Source organism: Calliopsis andreniformis, chromosome 1 (genome assembly GCF_051401765.1).
Source record: "Calliopsis andreniformis isolate RMS-2024a chromosome 1, iyCalAndr_principal, whole genome shotgun sequence".
Taxonomy (NCBI): domain Eukaryota; kingdom Metazoa; phylum Arthropoda; class Insecta; order Hymenoptera; family Andrenidae; genus Calliopsis; species Calliopsis andreniformis.
Window position 1 is genome coordinate 1,902,167 of NC_135062.1, and position 18,193 is coordinate 1,920,359.

Genomic DNA, 18,193 nt, shown 5'->3' on the forward strand with positions numbered 1-18,193 from the left:
GACCATTAAAGTTGATAGCAGACAGTTTAGATAGAACATAATTTTAAATAGATAGATCTATAATATTAGATAGAATGAGAAATAAAAGCTTCAGTGGTATGTATAATAGAACGACTGTAATTTATTAAATTGGTTATAATAGAACAATCTGCCACAGAACTGTGTTGTTCTTCAGTTAATACATTTCTTTAATAAAAATGATAATCTATGAGAAACTATGTTTTCTAATATCCTTGACATAAGGTTTTGTTCGCATGTCTATATGCATCTAGAAACCAAAAGGTTATCTTCACTCTTAAATGAGGAAATAACAAGAGTTAACTTTAATATCTCAGGGACGATACTTGTTTTAACAAATTTGTTATAAATAAGTTCAAGTATGGAAGAGACAACAAATTCACAGGTTTCTTGATGTAAGAAACTAACTGACAAACTAACAGGTTGGATAATCTATTTTGCTCTTCACAATTAAATAATATGGTGATTCATCATCTCATTTGTATGCTATTGGGTTATTAAACACATTATTAATATTTATTATTGTATCATATTGCTACATCCAAACGATTATTAACCACGCAAATTAACCCTTGTGCACTGTTTGACTTATTATCATATTCATATTCTTTGAATGACATAGAGCAATAACTTCAAATTAAGCCAAATAAATAGTTTACAGACATTTTACAACTAAAACTTTTGGACGCTGACGATACAAACAATTATGAAAAAGAAATTGATTCATTTACACTTGTTTAGGTTACAGAATTGACAGTTCCATAATAGGCTATAATCAGCGTTTAAGAGGTATCTAGAACGGAAACAAGACCTCAGTATTTCCACTTTTGGTCGATAGGGGCAGCAGTTTCGAGAGTTCCCAAATAAAATGTTCAGCTACATCAGGGTAGCGTCTCTACCCATATCTCTGGTGAGATATGGGTATTACTATATGACTAATGACGGGTTTTTTAAAATTTGTAATACAGCCCAACTTGTTCTATCGTTATTTATAAATAAACAAGTAAAAATTAAAATTTATTTACAAATTACTTTTTATTATTTCTTTGCATTTTTTGTTTACCTAATTTTACTGCTTGTAAAATTAAAGTACTTGTACATTTATCTGTACTACACTTACCATTAATTAAATTATTTATAAATTTACAGTACACAGATATAGCTATATCAATTATATAATTAATAATATAGTCTATCATATTATCCTTATGTATGCAAATAAAACTAAATATTACATAATGCTTAACATAAAACTTAATATTAGTCCTAATTTTAATATCTAAACTAAACTTATATAACACCAACCCGCTAACATTCTAAGTTCTATCAGGAGTTTGGTAGAGACTCACGCCAAGTACATACATACGCACCACGAGTGGTGGGGTTAACTGGCGAGAGTCTATCTATGGACGAGGGTCTGAGAGATGTTGGAACTTTTGAGCTTTTTACAAGTATCTTAGAAGATGTTTTCTTCATGGGTGTTGATTTCTTATAACTCTATAAACCTTCACCTACGTATTGATGCAAATATTAATGAAATTAGTGTATGCATTATCGAAAAAATAGCATATTAAGCGGCTCGTGTGCCGGAAAATGGGTGGTAATATTCTAGGAATATGTCTGTAAGAATCGAAACAGCTATATCACTAGCTGTGTTAGAGCGAGAAAGATAGACTTATGTAAATTCGCGCGAACGAAAAAGATGTTAAATGCGATTTTCCTAGTCCTAAATCAATTTAAAAGTGTGTCGACATTGTTCGATTGAAGTGATTGGTAACATATCAGGAGTTTTAGCAGAGATTCGCGCCAAGTATGAATGAATAATACGAATAATATCGTGAAACTTCTTGTTAATAAATGTATTTTTATTGGATAAATAAAAATGTTTATAAACTAGCAGTGTTATTTTTAGTAATCGTGTACTGATTGCCGGTTTTTTTGAAATTGCTGTGATTATTATTTTAAATCGGGTAAATTTGATGATAATATGATTTTCGTTTGACAGTTTGTTGAGATAGAGGTTATGTATCTGAGTTTTATTATCTCTATAACTGTGTACTTTAAATGAAAGTAATAAAGAAGTTTATATGTTTTGAGTTTAATTTATTAATTAAATTTATTTTATGGTTTCAGTTATTTAGACATAAGCATTACTTATGCCTTATCAGTTTTTATATTTATAGATAGTTGAAGTAGAAATTTTTGTAAATCAAGCACCAATTAATAATTAAGTTAGAAGCTCTTTGTCCTTAAAAGTATGTAAGTTATATACAATTACTAATTATTAAAATTCTTTCAATGAAATAGAAATATCGTACACACAGACCGAATTAGAATAACAGTCTCAACTATCAGGATTACAATAGTCATAATAAGTAGAAAGGACAGGAAAGGAAAATCATAAATACACATATTTTACAAAAAAATATAGTATTATAAAAGGAACAAAAAGAAAAACACAAAAAGTATCTTATTAATGAATTTATTAATTATAGAAAGTAATTATTACTTTTTGCAGCTACAATCACAACAGCCAGTGTTTCGTTGCGGAAATAGTATAGGTAAGTGTCATTATACGTATGTGTTAAGAGTCGGGATTTCTACTTGGTTACATGTTGACGATGCCATTGTGAATGAAGAAAAATGGCACAAAGGTGCCAAAAACGCTTACATATTTTTCTTAGAGAACTGTTCGAAATAAAAGAGTTGCATATTGTAATAACATAATAAACTATGAGATTCATCATGAGGGAACGTATCAGAAATTATTAAATTAAAGTATGATCGTATTGAATATTTATGTAAATAAATAGTAGCGACAAATTTATACATGTATATTAGCACATTTGTATTGACTAGAAATAAGGGGTAAACTTTGCAAAAAATAATTAAATCCCGACAAAAACACTGTCAGTGTATCCCAGCAAAAACATTGTCGGTGTAAAAATGTACACTCAGTACATTTGCAAAAATCATGGTTATTCCGGACTTACAAAGTATCGAAATGAAATAAAGTCAAGTACATAAGCCTTTTATAGTTATGTGAATAGTCCAGTGTGCGCTCTGAAAAATTTGCGAGATAAGCATCATTTTAGGAGTCATACACAATGTGCGTTCTAAAAAGTTTGCCACATAAGTATCACTTTAGGAGTCATACATAATGTGCGCTTAAAAAAATTTACGAGACAAGTATCATTTTAGGAGTCATGCAGAAATTGAAAAAAAAAAATAAAACGTACTTGGCGGGCCCTTTTACGAAGGAAATGTTTTAATGGGAAGAACATTCCCATTAATTCTGTCAGAACTAGATCTAGGGGATGCAGAGAGTTTCGAATAAGCTTGTGCCACCTCTGCTAAAAATGCAGTTCTGAAATCCTCGCTCAGTTGTTACCAGTATTTAAATTTATTATAGGTGATAGGATCGCTTATTTGACGTATAATTGATTCACCCCCAACACTCGTAGTGTGAATGTAATGTTCTTAACCTCTAGTTAGTATATCAAAAGCTTTGATAGAAACTTGTGTTATGTCCTTTCTAATTTCTCCTACTCCCTCTAACCTCTCTTAGTCCTTTTTCCTTCCTTAATCCAAACCTGGGACCTAGATCTAGTTCTGACCGAATTAATGGGAATGTTTTTCCCATTAAAACATTTCCTTCGTAAAAGAGCCCGCCAAGTACGTTTCATTTTTTTTTTTTTTTTTCAATTTCTGCATGACTCCTAAAGTGATACTTGTCTCGCAAATTTTTTAGAGCGCACATTGTGTATGACTCCTAAAGTGATGCTTATCTTGCAAATTTTTCAGAGCGCACACTGGACTATTCATATAACTATAAAAGGCTTATGTACTTGACTTTATTTCATTTCGATACTTTGTAAGTCCGGAATAACCATGATTTTTGCAAATGTACTGAGTGTACATTTTTACACCGACAATCCTTTTGCTGGGATACACTGATAGTGTTTTTAGGGGGATACATTGACAATATTTTTGTTGAGATCGGAATAATCACGATTTTTGCGAATGTACTTGGTGCATGTTTTTACACTAATAATGTTTTTGTTGGATTCATATATTGTAAAAAATATTCATTGAAGCCGACACATGTCCCATCGGCAGCCTTTTTATATATATGTAAATTACATTGTTCGCAGTAAAATTTTGTTATAATTTTATTTGTTATAAATTTATTAAAATTATTTAATAAATATGAAGCATACGATCAACATACCTGTTACGTAAATGGGAAAACAACAACGATGAATCAAAACTAAAACGCAATTTTTATTCAGGACAATGAAGTACCGTATCGATGTACACTTGACGAAGTTCGGGAAAGTAGAGACCCAACCCTAAAAACTGATCCTGCTCCTGGTTGCTTCGAAATTTTTCTACTTCCTTCCACTTCCTCCAATTTCTTCTGTTGTTCTTTCAAGTTACTGTTTACAGATAGTGGAAAACGTAAGTAGAGGGCATTAAAAATGTTTTAAATGTTTACTCATGCTGTGGATGCATACGTAGAACTATGGTAATACATAATTTTTTTGGAGTAATAAACCTAATAATAATGGATTTAATTACATAATTTTTAGTGAATGCATGTATTTAATACACACTACACTGTTTTAGATATTACTTCCCTCTACTCAATAAGGTTGTAAATGCCATTCAGCATGAAAGTAAAAAACTGAAATTGCTTTCAGAGATCTTTTACGAAACGTAGGTAATATTAAATCCATGTTAACACTACTTTCTATACAGGATGTCCTAAAGTGCGGAAATCGCTAAAGGGGGATTTTTTGGGTGATTTTAAATAACTTTTTCTTTTCAAAAATGTTCTCTGAAGCTTTGTTAACGAATTATTAACGAAAAACATCGGCCAACCACAGCGCGCGGATAGCGAGCGCTCGACCGACCAGTGACGGTACTCAACTACGCGTAGCGTTTGCTCTCATCGTACTCGAGTCTTGTACAAGAAGCTTAAGATCTCCACGTTATTGTTCAATTTCTCTTAAACTATTAGATGAAAAATTATGAAAAAAATCAGGGACATGTTAGCTATTGCGACACAAGTTATGAAATTTTGTCAGATTTTTAAGTTAATTACCCAAGTTGTAAAAAATAAAACACGAGAGAAAAAAATTGAAAGACGCTAATGTTATATTGTAGCATCACCGGAATAATAGTCATATTAATTCAGCAGATAAATATCACCAATACTATTGTTCTCAATTTTATTCACATTTCTCAATTTGATGATACACCACAGTAAAAAAAAGAAACCAATGTTTCCGTAGTTTCTACGGATTCTGCACCATTGTTATGCGTATTCAAACATTGGAAATCGTGTCAAAATGTTTGTTTCTTAAGAAATGCAAAACTAACCCGTAAATGCTATATGTTACAAAATCTAATCCGTAAAAACTACGTGACCAGCGATTTTTATTTCTTTAACTATGGCGCACTAATCCAAAAAATGGCCAAAAACTTCTAGACAAGAGAATAAGTATACATGCAATTGTTGTCGTTGATATTCACTCATTCGGAGAAGCATTCACCTGCTGCTTGAACACCTATTCCACTGGGTTACGCTGTCGATCCCGGTCGTTGAGGGATAAAGCAGTGGTAGCGTAGAACCAGCTGATCGCAGGTATACAGAACCACAGTATAACACCTTACGTTTATAACACTCCGCGGTCACCAATACTGATCACTTCATTAAAGGAGTATTTGACCTCCTAACCACTGACAACCCTGGAACGCACCCAATTAGAAGCCCCACGGTCGTGGATTGTTTTAAAATGAGATCGTTCCTATGTTTAAAAACAATGTGATTCTGAAATGTGGTGATCGGTTCATAAGCACTACGTAAGGTGTTATACTGCAGTATTTACTCATCATCCAATAAAAGGTACAATCGAATGAAGAAGTCATATCATTAACCTCACTTTATTTAAACATTTTTTGTCTTGGGGCGTCATAATTAAAAAAATAAAAATCGATTTTCCATACTCTTTATCGATTACAGCAACTTATACGTCTAATTTTCAATTATGGCCAAATATTTCAACTAATATGTACCTACTTTTTCAACTTTGTTACATTAAAATATTTAAAAGCGTAGCAAAATTCGTGTGATGGTTTAAAGGGACATCGAATGATTATTATGTACGCATTGTAATAAAATGCATACCGATCGCAGGATTCTGACATTGAAGTAACTAAAGAATGAGAATACAATTGATGTATTTTCCTCTCATCGATGAGTTTGTCTGTTCGAGACATCCGTTGAACAAATGTTTAACGTCGAGAAACTTTCCCTAATTCGTATTTGTATAACGGGAACTTCCATATTTCGGCTGTTCCAATGCATCGAAAGGTCTGTAGGGGTGATTGCCATGCGACCTTTGCGGCCTTCGGTCTCGGGTACCGATGGCTCCTTTGAACTTGCAGGGCAATATCTGTGATCATAAACGGCCACATCTACGAGACACTAATTACTATCTTCTACACTAATCCGATATTCCTTTGCTTTCCCCCATGAATTTGCCTGCGACTATTTCGACCTGAAGGTGAGACTGCCACCTCCACAAAAAAAGTCTGACCCAGGAAGGCCCTCCCTCGGTCATGCCAACTGACAAATCAAAATAAAGTAATACCCCTTAGAAGTAGCACCTAGAATGATGCGAGGGCAGGAGGAAAGAGACATCGGAAAAAAATGTCAGTATCGATCATGATTTCCGCCGCCGAAGATTACAATATTTCTTTTTTTTTCTTTGTCACGTAGTGCGAAACAACGCGGACGCCTCGGAACGAATGTACCGTGAAAAGTACCTGAACTGATCACCACATTTCAAGATCACATTGTTTTTAAACATAGGAACGATCTCGTTTTAAAACAATCTACGACCGTGGGGCTTCTAATTGGGTGCGTTTCGGAGTTGTCAGTGATTAGGAGGTCAAGTACTCCTTTAATGAAGTGATCAATATTGATGACCGCGGAGTGTTATAAACGTAAGGTGTTATACTGTGGCGCTGTATACCTGCGATTAGCAGGTCCCACGCTACCACTGCTTTGTTCCTCAATGACCGGGATCGGCAGCGTGACCCAGTAGAGCAAGTGTTCAAGCAGCAAGTGAATTCTTCTCGTAGTGGGTGAGTTCCAACGATAACAATTGCATGTCTACTTATTCTTTTATTTGGAACTTTTTGGTCATTTTTTGGTTTAGTGTGCCATAATTAAAGAAAAAGAAATCGCTGGTTATGCAGGTTTTATAGATTACATTTTGCAACATAGGGCATTTACGGGTTAGTTTTGCATTTCTCAGGAAACAAACATTTTGACACGATTTCCAATGTTTGAATACGCATAACAATGGTGCAGAATCCGTAGAAACTACGGAAACATTGGTTTCTTTTTTTTACTGAGGTCTATCATCGAATTGAGAAATGTGAACAAAATTGAGAACAATAGTATTAGTGATATTTATCTGCTGAATTAATATGACTATTATTCCGGTAATGCTACAATATAAAATTAGCGTCTTTCAATTTTTTTCTCTCGTGTTTTATTTTTTACAACTTGGGTAATTAATTTAAAAATCTGACAAAATTCCATAATTTGTGTCGCAATAGCTAACATGTCCCTGATTTTTTTCATAATTTTTCATCCAATAGTTTAATAGAAATTGAACAATAACGTGGAGATCTTGAGTTTCTTGTACAAGGCTCGAGTACGACGAGAGCAAACGCTACGCGTAGCTTGAGTACCGTCAGTGATCGGTCGAGCGCTCGCTATCCGCACTCTCTGATTGGTCGATGTTTTTTGTTAATAACTCGTTAACAAATCTTCAGAGGACATTTTTGCAAAGGAAAAAGTTGTTTAGAATCACCCCAAGAATCCGCCCTGAGCGGCTTCTGCACTTTGTTTGAGATACCCTATAGAGTGAACCTACCCTACCCTGTATATTGATAAAAGCATCTATAGATGAAGATTAGATAACGTTACGATGCTATACGAGCTAACTTCAGAGCCTGTGAGCTAACTTCACATGGGTCTATATGATGCTTTGCGAATGCCTACACGATGTCCACGCGATATCGAGACAAAATCTATGTGATTATGGGATGTTTCTAGCAAGTCGACATAAGCTTATTCGAAATTCCCTGCATCCCCTAGATCTAGTTGTGACAGAATCAATGGAACTATGTACTATGTATATGTCTCCAATGATTCTGGCCATACCGACATTTCCTGTCCTTCTCCCTGTTTACTGGCTCCCGTATAAGAAAGAGAGAGAGTGTCAGTATGGTCAAAGTCGTTTGAGCTGAGTGTACATATAATACATGCATATGCAGTTGCGTTATGCTTCGACTCTTCACAACTTTTCTGGCACAGTTCATGTGAATCAATGTAATTTATGCATGTACAAATAATAAGACGTGATCGCATCGGTTGAAAGTTGAAACGTGTACTGAATAATCATAAAGAAATTTACAACAACAAATTTATTAAGAAAAAATAAATGTGTGCATTGTATTGAAATCTATGGAATGTTTGTTAGGCTTAATGCATAAAGATACTCTTATATCAAACTGAAAGAAAGTGAAACGTTGTATGTTGCATATACGTTGTACAACGTACATTAGTTAACATTGAGGTGTTCGTAATACGCAACTACTATTTAAACTATCGATTTATATGCTTGAATCTTTACATTAAATGATAGCCTAAACAACGTCCGATAAAAATTTTGTTACATCATGAAGAGAGTTTGACTTTTGTTATGAATTGTTGGATAACAAATGGAATTTGAAAGGAAATAATGAGATTAAGAACCAGACATCGGCGAATTTATTTTTTTCTGAGACACGCCGTTTCTTGACGCAGATACATACGTCGTAACATTTCGAGGTTGTTAAAGTTCTACCATACTCTTCATATCAATTTAGTTGATGTTAAAAATAAAAGAAAATGAATGGATTCAGTACCGGTGAAGAAGATTCCAGAGGAGCTGCTGATCAAATTTGTTGCCTTCTAGATGAGGGTGAACGATGTACACGGCCAGCTGGCAACGCTTCTTACAGTAAACGTATTCAAAAAACTGTAACTCAACGACGATTGAAACTTAATCTCGACCAAGTGGTAAGGTTAATGACTGTGCAAATGATTGCATTAGAAATTATAAGATTCGTCCCATTTTACATTTAAATTCAAAGGTCGTACCTTTTCTTTGTCAAAATTTATATTGTTTGTACAAAACACAATGAGATTTTGGTATTCAAAATAATCTGATTATCAAGATTTTTCATGGATAATTGTAATTAATGTTTCGTAAATAAGATTATAGAAATATTTTTGTTATTTCCTGTATTAACCTTTAGTAAAGTTTAAAATTAAACATTATACATATGCACTAATAATTAGTATTTAACAAATTACAATAAAAAGGACATGATTTATTATTCAGAAAAACATATATTAAAAACATAGAATAAAAGTTTATTTTAGGCACATTCATTTTTGATAAAACTGGTTTTAAAAATGTATTACGTACATATATGTGCAACTAGTTGACACTAAATTGAGTTTGTGGTCCTCATGTCTAATGTAGACAATGAAATATAAGTTATTCAAAATTAGTTAAAAGTAACGTTGCACGTTCAAAGTGTTTTATTGGACATTTATGGAAGATAGATTCTAAACACCAGAATAATGCAACAAGTTTATCTGCATGTATGCCTGGAAACACTTAATTTCTTAGTTATGTATTATTTTGCATTGTATAAAATGCTGGTCTTTGACCCTTTGTAGGCCATGCTGCTTGTGCTATTTTATTCTGCCTAGTCGATCTCCATTGAATGGTTTACATTCATTTGTTTACATTTCTAATTGGTTATTCTCCATATCCCACTCAATTTAAAACAGGAGTCACTATTATGCTCTATGTGTCTCATCCTGTATATATATATATGATTATATGATTATTCATAAATATATGAATACATATCCATGAATAATCAAATTAAAAAATATTTTTGAATACCAAGATCTGATTAATTACAACTAGGTAAGTCTTATATTGGTGCTTTACTTAATTTATCAATAGGCACGTCATATCTATATTTGTGATTATCATAAACAAGTAATACAGTGTGCAAGATCAAAACAACAACAACAGCGTAGACGTAAGGATTCAGAAGAAGATTCTGGAGAAACAGATAATGATCTTCCAGAGGTTGATCTTTTTCAATTACAAGTTGGTACATTAAGGCGGTATAAAAAACATTATAAGGTTTCTACGCGTCCAGGCTTAAATAAAGCACAGTTAGCAGATGTACGTATATTGAGTAAACATACCTAAATATTCATAATAACTTGTTCACATTTACAGTGAGTCACGAAATTAGTCAAATACGAGGCACAATGTTGTCCACTACTGAATTACTGCAACTTTGTGAAAAGAAGTCATACATTAGTTATTCTGGAGTCATTTTAAAAGATGAATTCTCTACTTTCACATCAAAGTTTCTAAACAAATTTTTTCGTTCTCAAATTCACTGTGTATTTAAAGATTGAAGCCTTGCATTAAGAAATACGTATATAAATGTTGGTGTGCAATTTTTTTTTCGTTCTGTTTTCCATAATTTTTTAGGAAATCAACTTAGACATGTAAAAGTAGAGGATTCACCCTTTCAAATGACTACAGAAAGATCACAATGTACAACCTCTTTTCGCAGAGTGTCTTGATTCAAATATTGAATGTTTCAGGCTACTATCTGATTAATTTTGTGGGTCATTGTAGCTATGTAATAAATATAAGTAGAAATATTGTGGGACAGGGAGTTATTCTTCATAAAAAAAGTAATTTTCAGGAAAATCGAGTTTGAAAATTTATTAAGTATGTATGTTATTTATTCATAAAATCATGCCAATCAAGCAAGTAATATTGCAGTACATTAGTTAGAATGATAGTAGCATTGACAGAAAGCAAATAATATTTCCCATGTTTATAAATACAAATACGAGCAGAAACATAAGTTTGAAAACTCGAAACGTACCTATTAGTACAGTTGAATTTGTCGAGTATCGATGAATTTGATATTTCAAGCGTTTCCTTGAAAACGAAGCCTCGTCCGAGAAAATTTTATTTTGCACTTTCGACTTATATTTTCATGAGGAATCACTCCCTGCCCGATTTACCACCATTACTGGAACACCCTGTATAAATAATAAATGTACTAATATTAATCATTTTTTTGTTTTAGACTCTTATGAAGCATTTCAAGACTATACCTGTTGTTGAAAAAGAAGCATTAAGTTTTTTCATTTATACAGTAAAAACTAATTCAAATAAACTGGATCAAAAAAATGGTTTAAGTACTGATACTACATAACCTAAGTTTTTCTTATGTTACTGTAATATTTTATTAGTGAGATCAAAACAGATATATGAATTTTTACTTGTTAATAGACCTAAGTATTTTATAAGATATATGCGAAAAATACGTTAAGAAATATATATACACGATACTATACTTTCAAGTGCTGCTTATTTACATCCTATATTTTTTCTATTCAATTAATAGCATTTTAGTAAAAGAATATAACTCAATAATTTTTACGCAACTATTTCACAGTCCGTTTGTAGTACTTAATACTTTACATTTATTGCATTAAATCTTTTAAATCTAGCATTTCAGTAGTTTCTTCCTCAACGTCTTCATTTAATTCTAGAACAGTAACAGTTAATATATAAATTAGTTCATAGACAAGATAAATGTAAGAAAATTATATAAAAGGCATTCAAGTTTAGAGTATATACCTATGACGTCTATTACTTTTCTCTTTTCTTTTTCAACTTGAGCTGTAATTTGAACAGCTGATTTTTCATCTTCATCTGAAGATTCTGACATATTCCACGTATTAGGTCCACCTTCACCAACTGATATACCCTATAGAAATGATGCATAGAAAAGGTCAAAATTATTTTAATTTCATTTCATTTCAATGGAAGAAATACTTACTGTATCTGTTATTAATTCAGCGGAACCGCAACCAGCTTTTATAATTTTACATTTATGTTCTTCCTCTTCTGTATGAGTTTCTGCACATATTTTACAATATTAAATACTAAGCAATTTTGCATATACAATGAAGAAAACAATTTATAATTATCAAGGGATGATTGGTTGCACATTATATCAACCATCGAACGGCGGACCGATTTGATGGGACACTATGTCTGCGTTTGTTTAGACCTAATCACCGCCTCCCGAGGATTAAAATCATAATATTAGTTACCATCAGATTGGTGTTTTATTTCGCCCCACTTGCGCAGTTTAATATTAATACATTCACTCATATTCATTGTAGTCAATTTTTTCATTGTTATACATTCCTTGAAACGATTTGTACTGCGGCCATCTTTTTTGTACCTTATGAATACACACACATATATATATACGCATATACTCCAATTTTTAATTAATTATTGTAAGTGATATAAATCTTACCTTGCTTCCACATCATAGAGTACTGCTTCTTTAATTTGTTGTATCAATTCTGCAGCATAGTTTGCTGCATAACTAGAAACTGCTGCTATTACATCTTCTATGGTCATTGTTTTTGTTAAATAATTAAAATGTAAGCTGCAAACTTCTCTGTATGAATTTATACCTAGAGTGAGTTGAGCTACACCAACTCTTTCTTCTAAATAAGTAGGATCCATAATTGTATTGCCACTAAAGAACACAAATTTTGTAAACAAATTATAATTTCCTTAATTAATTTTACTTAAAGAGTATAAGATATGCAGAATGTATCTGTCAAATTGTGTCAAAAAGTTTCTTGTATTTTTGGAGTCATAAAATCCATTTAGATATTTTCTATACGCGTTAAATGTAGATGACAATTTATGGATGGAGAGTCAAACCACTGAAAGCATATATCAACCTACATAAAATACATAAATTTACATGTAGATTGGGTATTTTAAATTCTGAAAATTTATTTGAATATGTGTATGCACACGAATTAAAACACAATACTAAACATCATTTAATATGGCCTATCAGTGTTTGTTTGAAGATACTTGTATTATAATTAAAGGAGTTTATTAAAAATATCTGCTTATGCTGGGTACAATTGATTCATGTATACACAGACATTATCTAATGAATATAAATCTTTGCTTTGTTCTAAATGGCAAGCATTTATATGAACTAACAAAATTATTTAAAAATTCTTACCTTTCAAATGTTATAAAAGACACACAAACTGGATAATGATACAATGTTAAAGGCAAAGGGTCCTTTTCAGAATATGGATGAATTATAATATCTTCACCAGTTGAAGTTACATCTGGTCTATGAAAATGTGAAAGAGCAGCTAATGTTGCAATAGATGCACAGTCAATTAAATTCCCATCATGGTTAATAATATTAACATCAACTCTTATATTCCATACCTACAGCAGATTCGATATTTACAACTATTGAAAAAATCAATTTTATTTGTAAAAGTATTTAAAAATGTAAAAAGTTGTATGAGCTTGTAAAACTCGTTATTTTTACTAAAATTATTTAACTGCAATAATTACAAGACATACTTGATCTTTGATATAAGTATAAGATAATTACTGACCTTTTTAGCAGCTACAATACATAAAGATTCTAAATCTATACACTTTGAATCTTTAAAACATTTTTCCAATTGCCTACTAATTAATACAGAAGACTCAGATTGTCTACCACCATCAAAATGTTGTGCAGCCATTGGATTAATTTCAACATTTATATGCAACATTCCCTCATTGGGTCGAGAAATTTTAGGCTGCTGAATGTCACATGTTATTTCTGCTATAGCTCTACAATTAAATTATATTTTTCTAATATTATAAAATAAATATGTATTCAATGATATGAGTTATAAATAATTAGTATTTTGCTGATATTTAAAGAGTTATATTTTATATACAGAATGTTAAATAAATTAAATAATTCATAGCAAAAGATATGAAGCAACTGCAAAAATGATGCATATAGTGCATTTTTCAATTCATATGATTTATAAACATTGGAATAAAATGATCATTGAATATAATACCTAGTTTGACCAAGTAAAACCATGCAGCTACCCCAGTTTGACCCAAAATAGATTTTGACTGGCCGTGCTTCCAGCAAATTTCTGCCATCTAATCTCTAAAAAAAACTATCAATTTAAGTAAACCTAATGATATAGAGTTATTTAAATAAACCAATAAAACGATAACAAATTCGTACCGTTCTTTGTTCTACTGATTTATTTATAAACTTTTTCTCACAATTCGATAACAAAGATTCCTTCATGGTTTTGTGTATTCATTTACTCATTAAACACGTGGATGATTAAACAAGAAAAACCATTGAAAGCAAACATAACCTTCAATTAGACACGCAACTTAATGTCTCATTTGTATTACAACATACTAAATACTAAACACCTTTTTTTTTGTTTATATGATTGCTTATGATCGACGATAAGTTCATATCTTTTATTTACATTTATTAACGATCTTTAACGATTGTAATGACATATTTCTTCATATAATTCTGGCTATCTTGATCATCATTTTAGAAGTTTCGTGGTGCTGAATGTTCGTTCTCATCCCATAAAAGTCCCTAGATTACCAAAAAAAGTTTTCTGGAAATATCTCCAAAACTAAAAAGAAGCAATTAAAAGTAATTGATGAGCAATTATGGGCAATTAAAGAGCAATTGTTTTACCTATGTTTTATTAAAATTGGTTACTACTCTGAGCTAATTTCATATGGGTTATAGATCGTACACACCATAGGGACGGCGGGACGGCATTGCCAGTTCTCTAAAGGGGCAGTAGGTAACAGACAAAAGCAGATATCGAAAAAACAGTGGAAGACGCGGAATATTTATGCGTAATATCACAGTCTCTGTAATAATATCATATTAAGCAATTATTTTCTAATAGTGTATTAACAAATAATGTTCTAATTAAAGATTGCGCCAGAAATAAGTATTTGAGAAGTGTATATATAACCGCATTAGGAAGATATGTATCATTTTAATTATTTTATTTCATTTAATGATTACTTTTGACATTATTATTTTACACATATAATTATAAATATTTTTACAAATTTGGAAAAATGTAATATTAAAAGAGAATATTATAATATAATATAGTAACATGGATAGTAAAAATGTAATTGGTATGATTACACATATATTATTTCATAACTTTGCTTTACATGTAAACATGTATGAATTATAATAAAAAATTAAATTTTATAATATTTTGTTCACTTACATTGGGACTTCAGAAATGCCGGAGTTTCGCCTCTGTGATTAAAAAAATCTTTAAGATATATTCACAGACATAAAAAATATCTTTACAATTGTCTGTAAAGAGGTTTTAAAGCATCTTTTAATCTGCGTTATTATCACCCTAAGGGGCTCTGTTAGATGTCCGCGAATTATTCTTTATGATAACAAAAAAGGAGTCAAGATATATATAAGATATCTGTTTACAGCAGGATTTCGTCTAAAATGTAAATTATTTACGTCTTTAAAAGCTCTTTAAGATGTCCACGAATTCTTGAAGATAACAAAAAGAAATTGTAAAGAACGCTTAGCTGTTCTTTCCGAGAACGCAACGCGGCGCAATACAATTCAGTAGCCAACAAAGTTGCACATGTGAGTGGCGTATTCACTAAAACTGTACCTTAGAAAAACAATTACATTTTACAGCAGTTAAAGAGCCAGATCTGAATTAGGTCTGGGTTAGTGGTAAATGTGCAGATTAGGGTACGATGTGAACGAATTTCTACCTGAAGTAGTCCAAATATATTGAAATTGAAAGTTATACCTCGTCACTCATTTCCCTATAGCGCGCGACGCGCGCAAAAATATATGTATAACACCTCCAGGACCCTCGACCTAGTGGTTTTTTACAAATATCTCAGAAACTAAACCGACCGCCTAATATATACGTAGGAAAAAGTTGTTCAGAACATTGCCCTTTATAACATATTTCAAGTTCACCGAAATCCGTATGGGCGTCACACATCACAGGTTAACCAAAAATTAATGTATTTCACAATATGCCTGTATGAAATGTCTCAAATATTTCTTATAAAATACATTTAAGAGATCTTTAAAAAATTTATATATAGGCATATTATTCAAATATATATAAAAAGTGTTTTTAAATACATCTGTAGTGAAGACGAATCCTATAAGACGCTTTTGCACGGTTCCTAAAGATATCAGTGCGAAGATATCTTTAAGCATCGAAACGATATGTTTCAGCGTATTCTAAAAATATCTTTAAGAAGATGAAATTATTAAGTCACGTTAGCTCCTTTGATCTTTGTGTCGCCGCATGTCACTAAAGTAGCCATGTCGTTGGTTGTATGTCGCGAGAAATTTTGAAATGCATCAATATTACATAGAATATATTTCAATAGCAGTAACTAAAAAAACAATGATACAAAACACATAAATTTCATAGAAATAATTTTGAATATGAAGAAAACAGTTATTGCATAGTATATATTTGAAAAAATTATAGATTTTATTGTATGTACATAAATACTATTGTTATTTACAAATGGGACATTAAAAACATAATTAAAAAAATTCAGTTTAATATATCAAAGTTAATCATGTATGGTATTAACATTTTGTGTATACAGGGTGTAACAAAAATGTCGCAGTTCCTTAAAAGGGGTGATTCAGGGGGTGATTTGAAACAACTTTTTCCTTAGCGAAAATGTAAGATGAGGGTTCGTTAACGAGTTATTTACGAAAAACACCGGCCAATGAGAGCGCGAGTTTGCCGCCCGAGCGACCGCGGTAGCGTTGGGTACGCGCGCTAGATGCTACGGTTGTACTCCGAACAAGAAAGTCGTCATACATCGAAGAAAATAGCATTAGTATGAAAACTGAAAGCGACATAATAAATAATACCGAGTCCTTTTTTTGTGTATCACTTGAAGTGAATAATTACTTAAAATCGAGGAAAACTACGTGCAACGTAAAAACACGAATATGTAAATTTCTTATTTGCATAACGTATAAACGAAAAAGCAATACAACGAAAAATAAAGGAAGAAGAGGACAAACTTCACCTGTAGTTTGTAAACCTGTGTCACTGGGTCACTGTACCGATCCTGGTCATCGACCGTCGAAATGGTTTATGCTAGTGCACGCATTTAGGTAATTTATGGCTTTATTGCTTTGGTTTCGAAGGAGACATGATCTCGGAGTGTCCGAACAAGAAAGGTCTGAGGTGTTTAAACTACGTGGGGGTACAAGGAGCTTCTTTGGAAAAATTCTACCCTACCATAAACCATTTCGACGGTCGATGACCAGTATCGGTACAGTGACCCAGTGACACAGATTTACAAACTACAGATGAATTGCATTTAATTCATTAATGATTATTATTTTTTAAATCTAACGCAGACTACTTTCAACGTTTCTATCTTCAACGTTAATTCTCCAAGTCTCCGTTCATTTCTTTTGTTGCATTGCTTTTTCGTTTATACGTTATGCAAATATTTTCATACGAATGCTATTTCCTTCGACGCATGCCGATTTTCTTGTTCGGAGTACAACCGTAGCGCCCAGCGCGTACCCAACGCTACCGCAGTCGCTCGGACGGCAAACTCGTGCTCTCATTGGCCGGTGTTTTTCGTTAATAACTCGTTAACGAAGCCTCATCTTACATTTTCGCTAAGGAAAAAGTTGTTTCAAATCACCCCCTGAATCACCCCTTTTAAGGAACTGCAACATTTTTGTTACACCCTGTATAATATTAAATTAAAATCAGAGCACATGTCTTCAATGCCATAAAAATATTGGAATTTTTTATTTCTGAATTTCATAATCCCCGTGGTAATTTCATTACCCTTATACAAATGTATTAATTTATTATCCTTCATCTGTAAAAAAATATAAGTAAAAATAAAGAAATTGAGCTATAAATAAAAGAATATAACATTTGAATGAGCAGACAAAAAATGCAATTTAACATTGTTTAAAAAGTTTATTATATAAAAAAAGGGAAAAAAGTAAAGTACATTCTGAATTCAAGTTATAAAAAAAAGATAATTTCCATCTTGCTAATAACTTTGCTCACAACTAACTAGTAAAC

The 18,193-nt window shown here is 32.0% G+C and overlaps 2 protein-coding genes across 4 annotated transcripts; one reads left to right on the forward strand and one right to left on the reverse strand.

Annotated features, from left to right (window-relative positions):
* Positions 1-8,334: 8,334 nt before the first annotated feature.
* On the forward strand, positions 8,335-11,550 carry Sap30 (SIN3-associated polypeptide 30). The gene is made up of 3 exons (XM_076376472.1): positions 8,335-9,163; positions 10,128-10,355; positions 11,287-11,550. Exons 1-3 carry the CDS (start codon positions 8,993-8,995, stop codon positions 11,413-11,415), a joined length of 528 nt encoding a protein of 175 aa, XP_076232587.1. The 5' UTR covers positions 8,335-8,992; the 3' UTR covers positions 11,416-11,550.
* Positions 10,912-14,678, reverse strand: Rrp45 (exosome complex component Rrp45). 3 transcript variants are annotated; one of them, XR_013001710.1, is made up of 10 exons: positions 14,302-14,678; positions 14,126-14,220; positions 13,664-13,886; positions 13,270-13,487; positions 12,535-12,762; positions 12,323-12,456; positions 12,046-12,125; positions 11,844-11,973; positions 11,558-11,751; positions 10,912-11,239 (listed from the first exon to the last, which is right to left on the reverse strand). XR_013001710.1 is itself a non-coding variant. In XM_076376455.1 (10 exons), the coding sequence occupies exons 1-9, from the start codon at positions 14,365-14,367 to the stop codon at positions 11,687-11,689; spliced, it is 1,239 nt and encodes a 412-aa protein (XP_076232570.1). In that variant the 5' UTR covers positions 14,368-14,678; the 3' UTR covers positions 10,912-11,239; positions 11,649-11,686. The 3 variants fall into 3 exon arrangements, 2 of the variants coding, with proteins under 2 accessions (XP_076232570.1, XP_076232577.1); XM_076376455.1 differs by having other exon boundaries at positions 11,649-11,751; XM_076376462.1 differs by lacking the exon at positions 10,912-11,239 and having other exon boundaries at positions 11,565-11,751; positions 14,302-14,440; positions 14,502-14,614.
* Between the last annotated feature and the right edge of the window lie 3,515 nt (positions 14,679-18,193).

Excerpts from the sequence above, each read along its gene's own strand:
- Sap30 (XM_076376472.1), top strand. The coding sequence starts at position 8,993 with ATGAATGGATTCAGTACCGGTGAAGAAGATTCCAGAGGAGCTGCTGAT. Across the intron at positions 9,164-10,127 it reads AACTTAATCTCGACCAAGTG|GCACGTCATATCTATATTTG; the intron begins GTAAGGTTAATG and ends ATTTATCAATAG. Across the intron at positions 10,356-11,286 it reads ATAAAGCACAGTTAGCAGAT|ACTCTTATGAAGCATTTCAA; the intron begins GTACGTATATTG and ends TTTTTGTTTTAG.
- Rrp45 (XM_076376455.1), bottom strand. The coding sequence starts at position 14,367 with ATGAAGGAATCTTTGTTATCGAATTGTGAGAAAAAGTTTATAAATAAA. Across the intron at positions 12,763-13,269 it reads TCTTTTATAACATTTGAAAG|TGGCAATACAATTATGGATC; the intron begins GTAAGAATTTTT and ends TGTGTTCTTTAG. Across the intron at positions 11,974-12,045 it reads CTGAATTAATAACAGATACA|GGTATATCAGTTGGTGAAGG; the intron begins GTAAGTATTTCT and ends TCATTTCTATAG.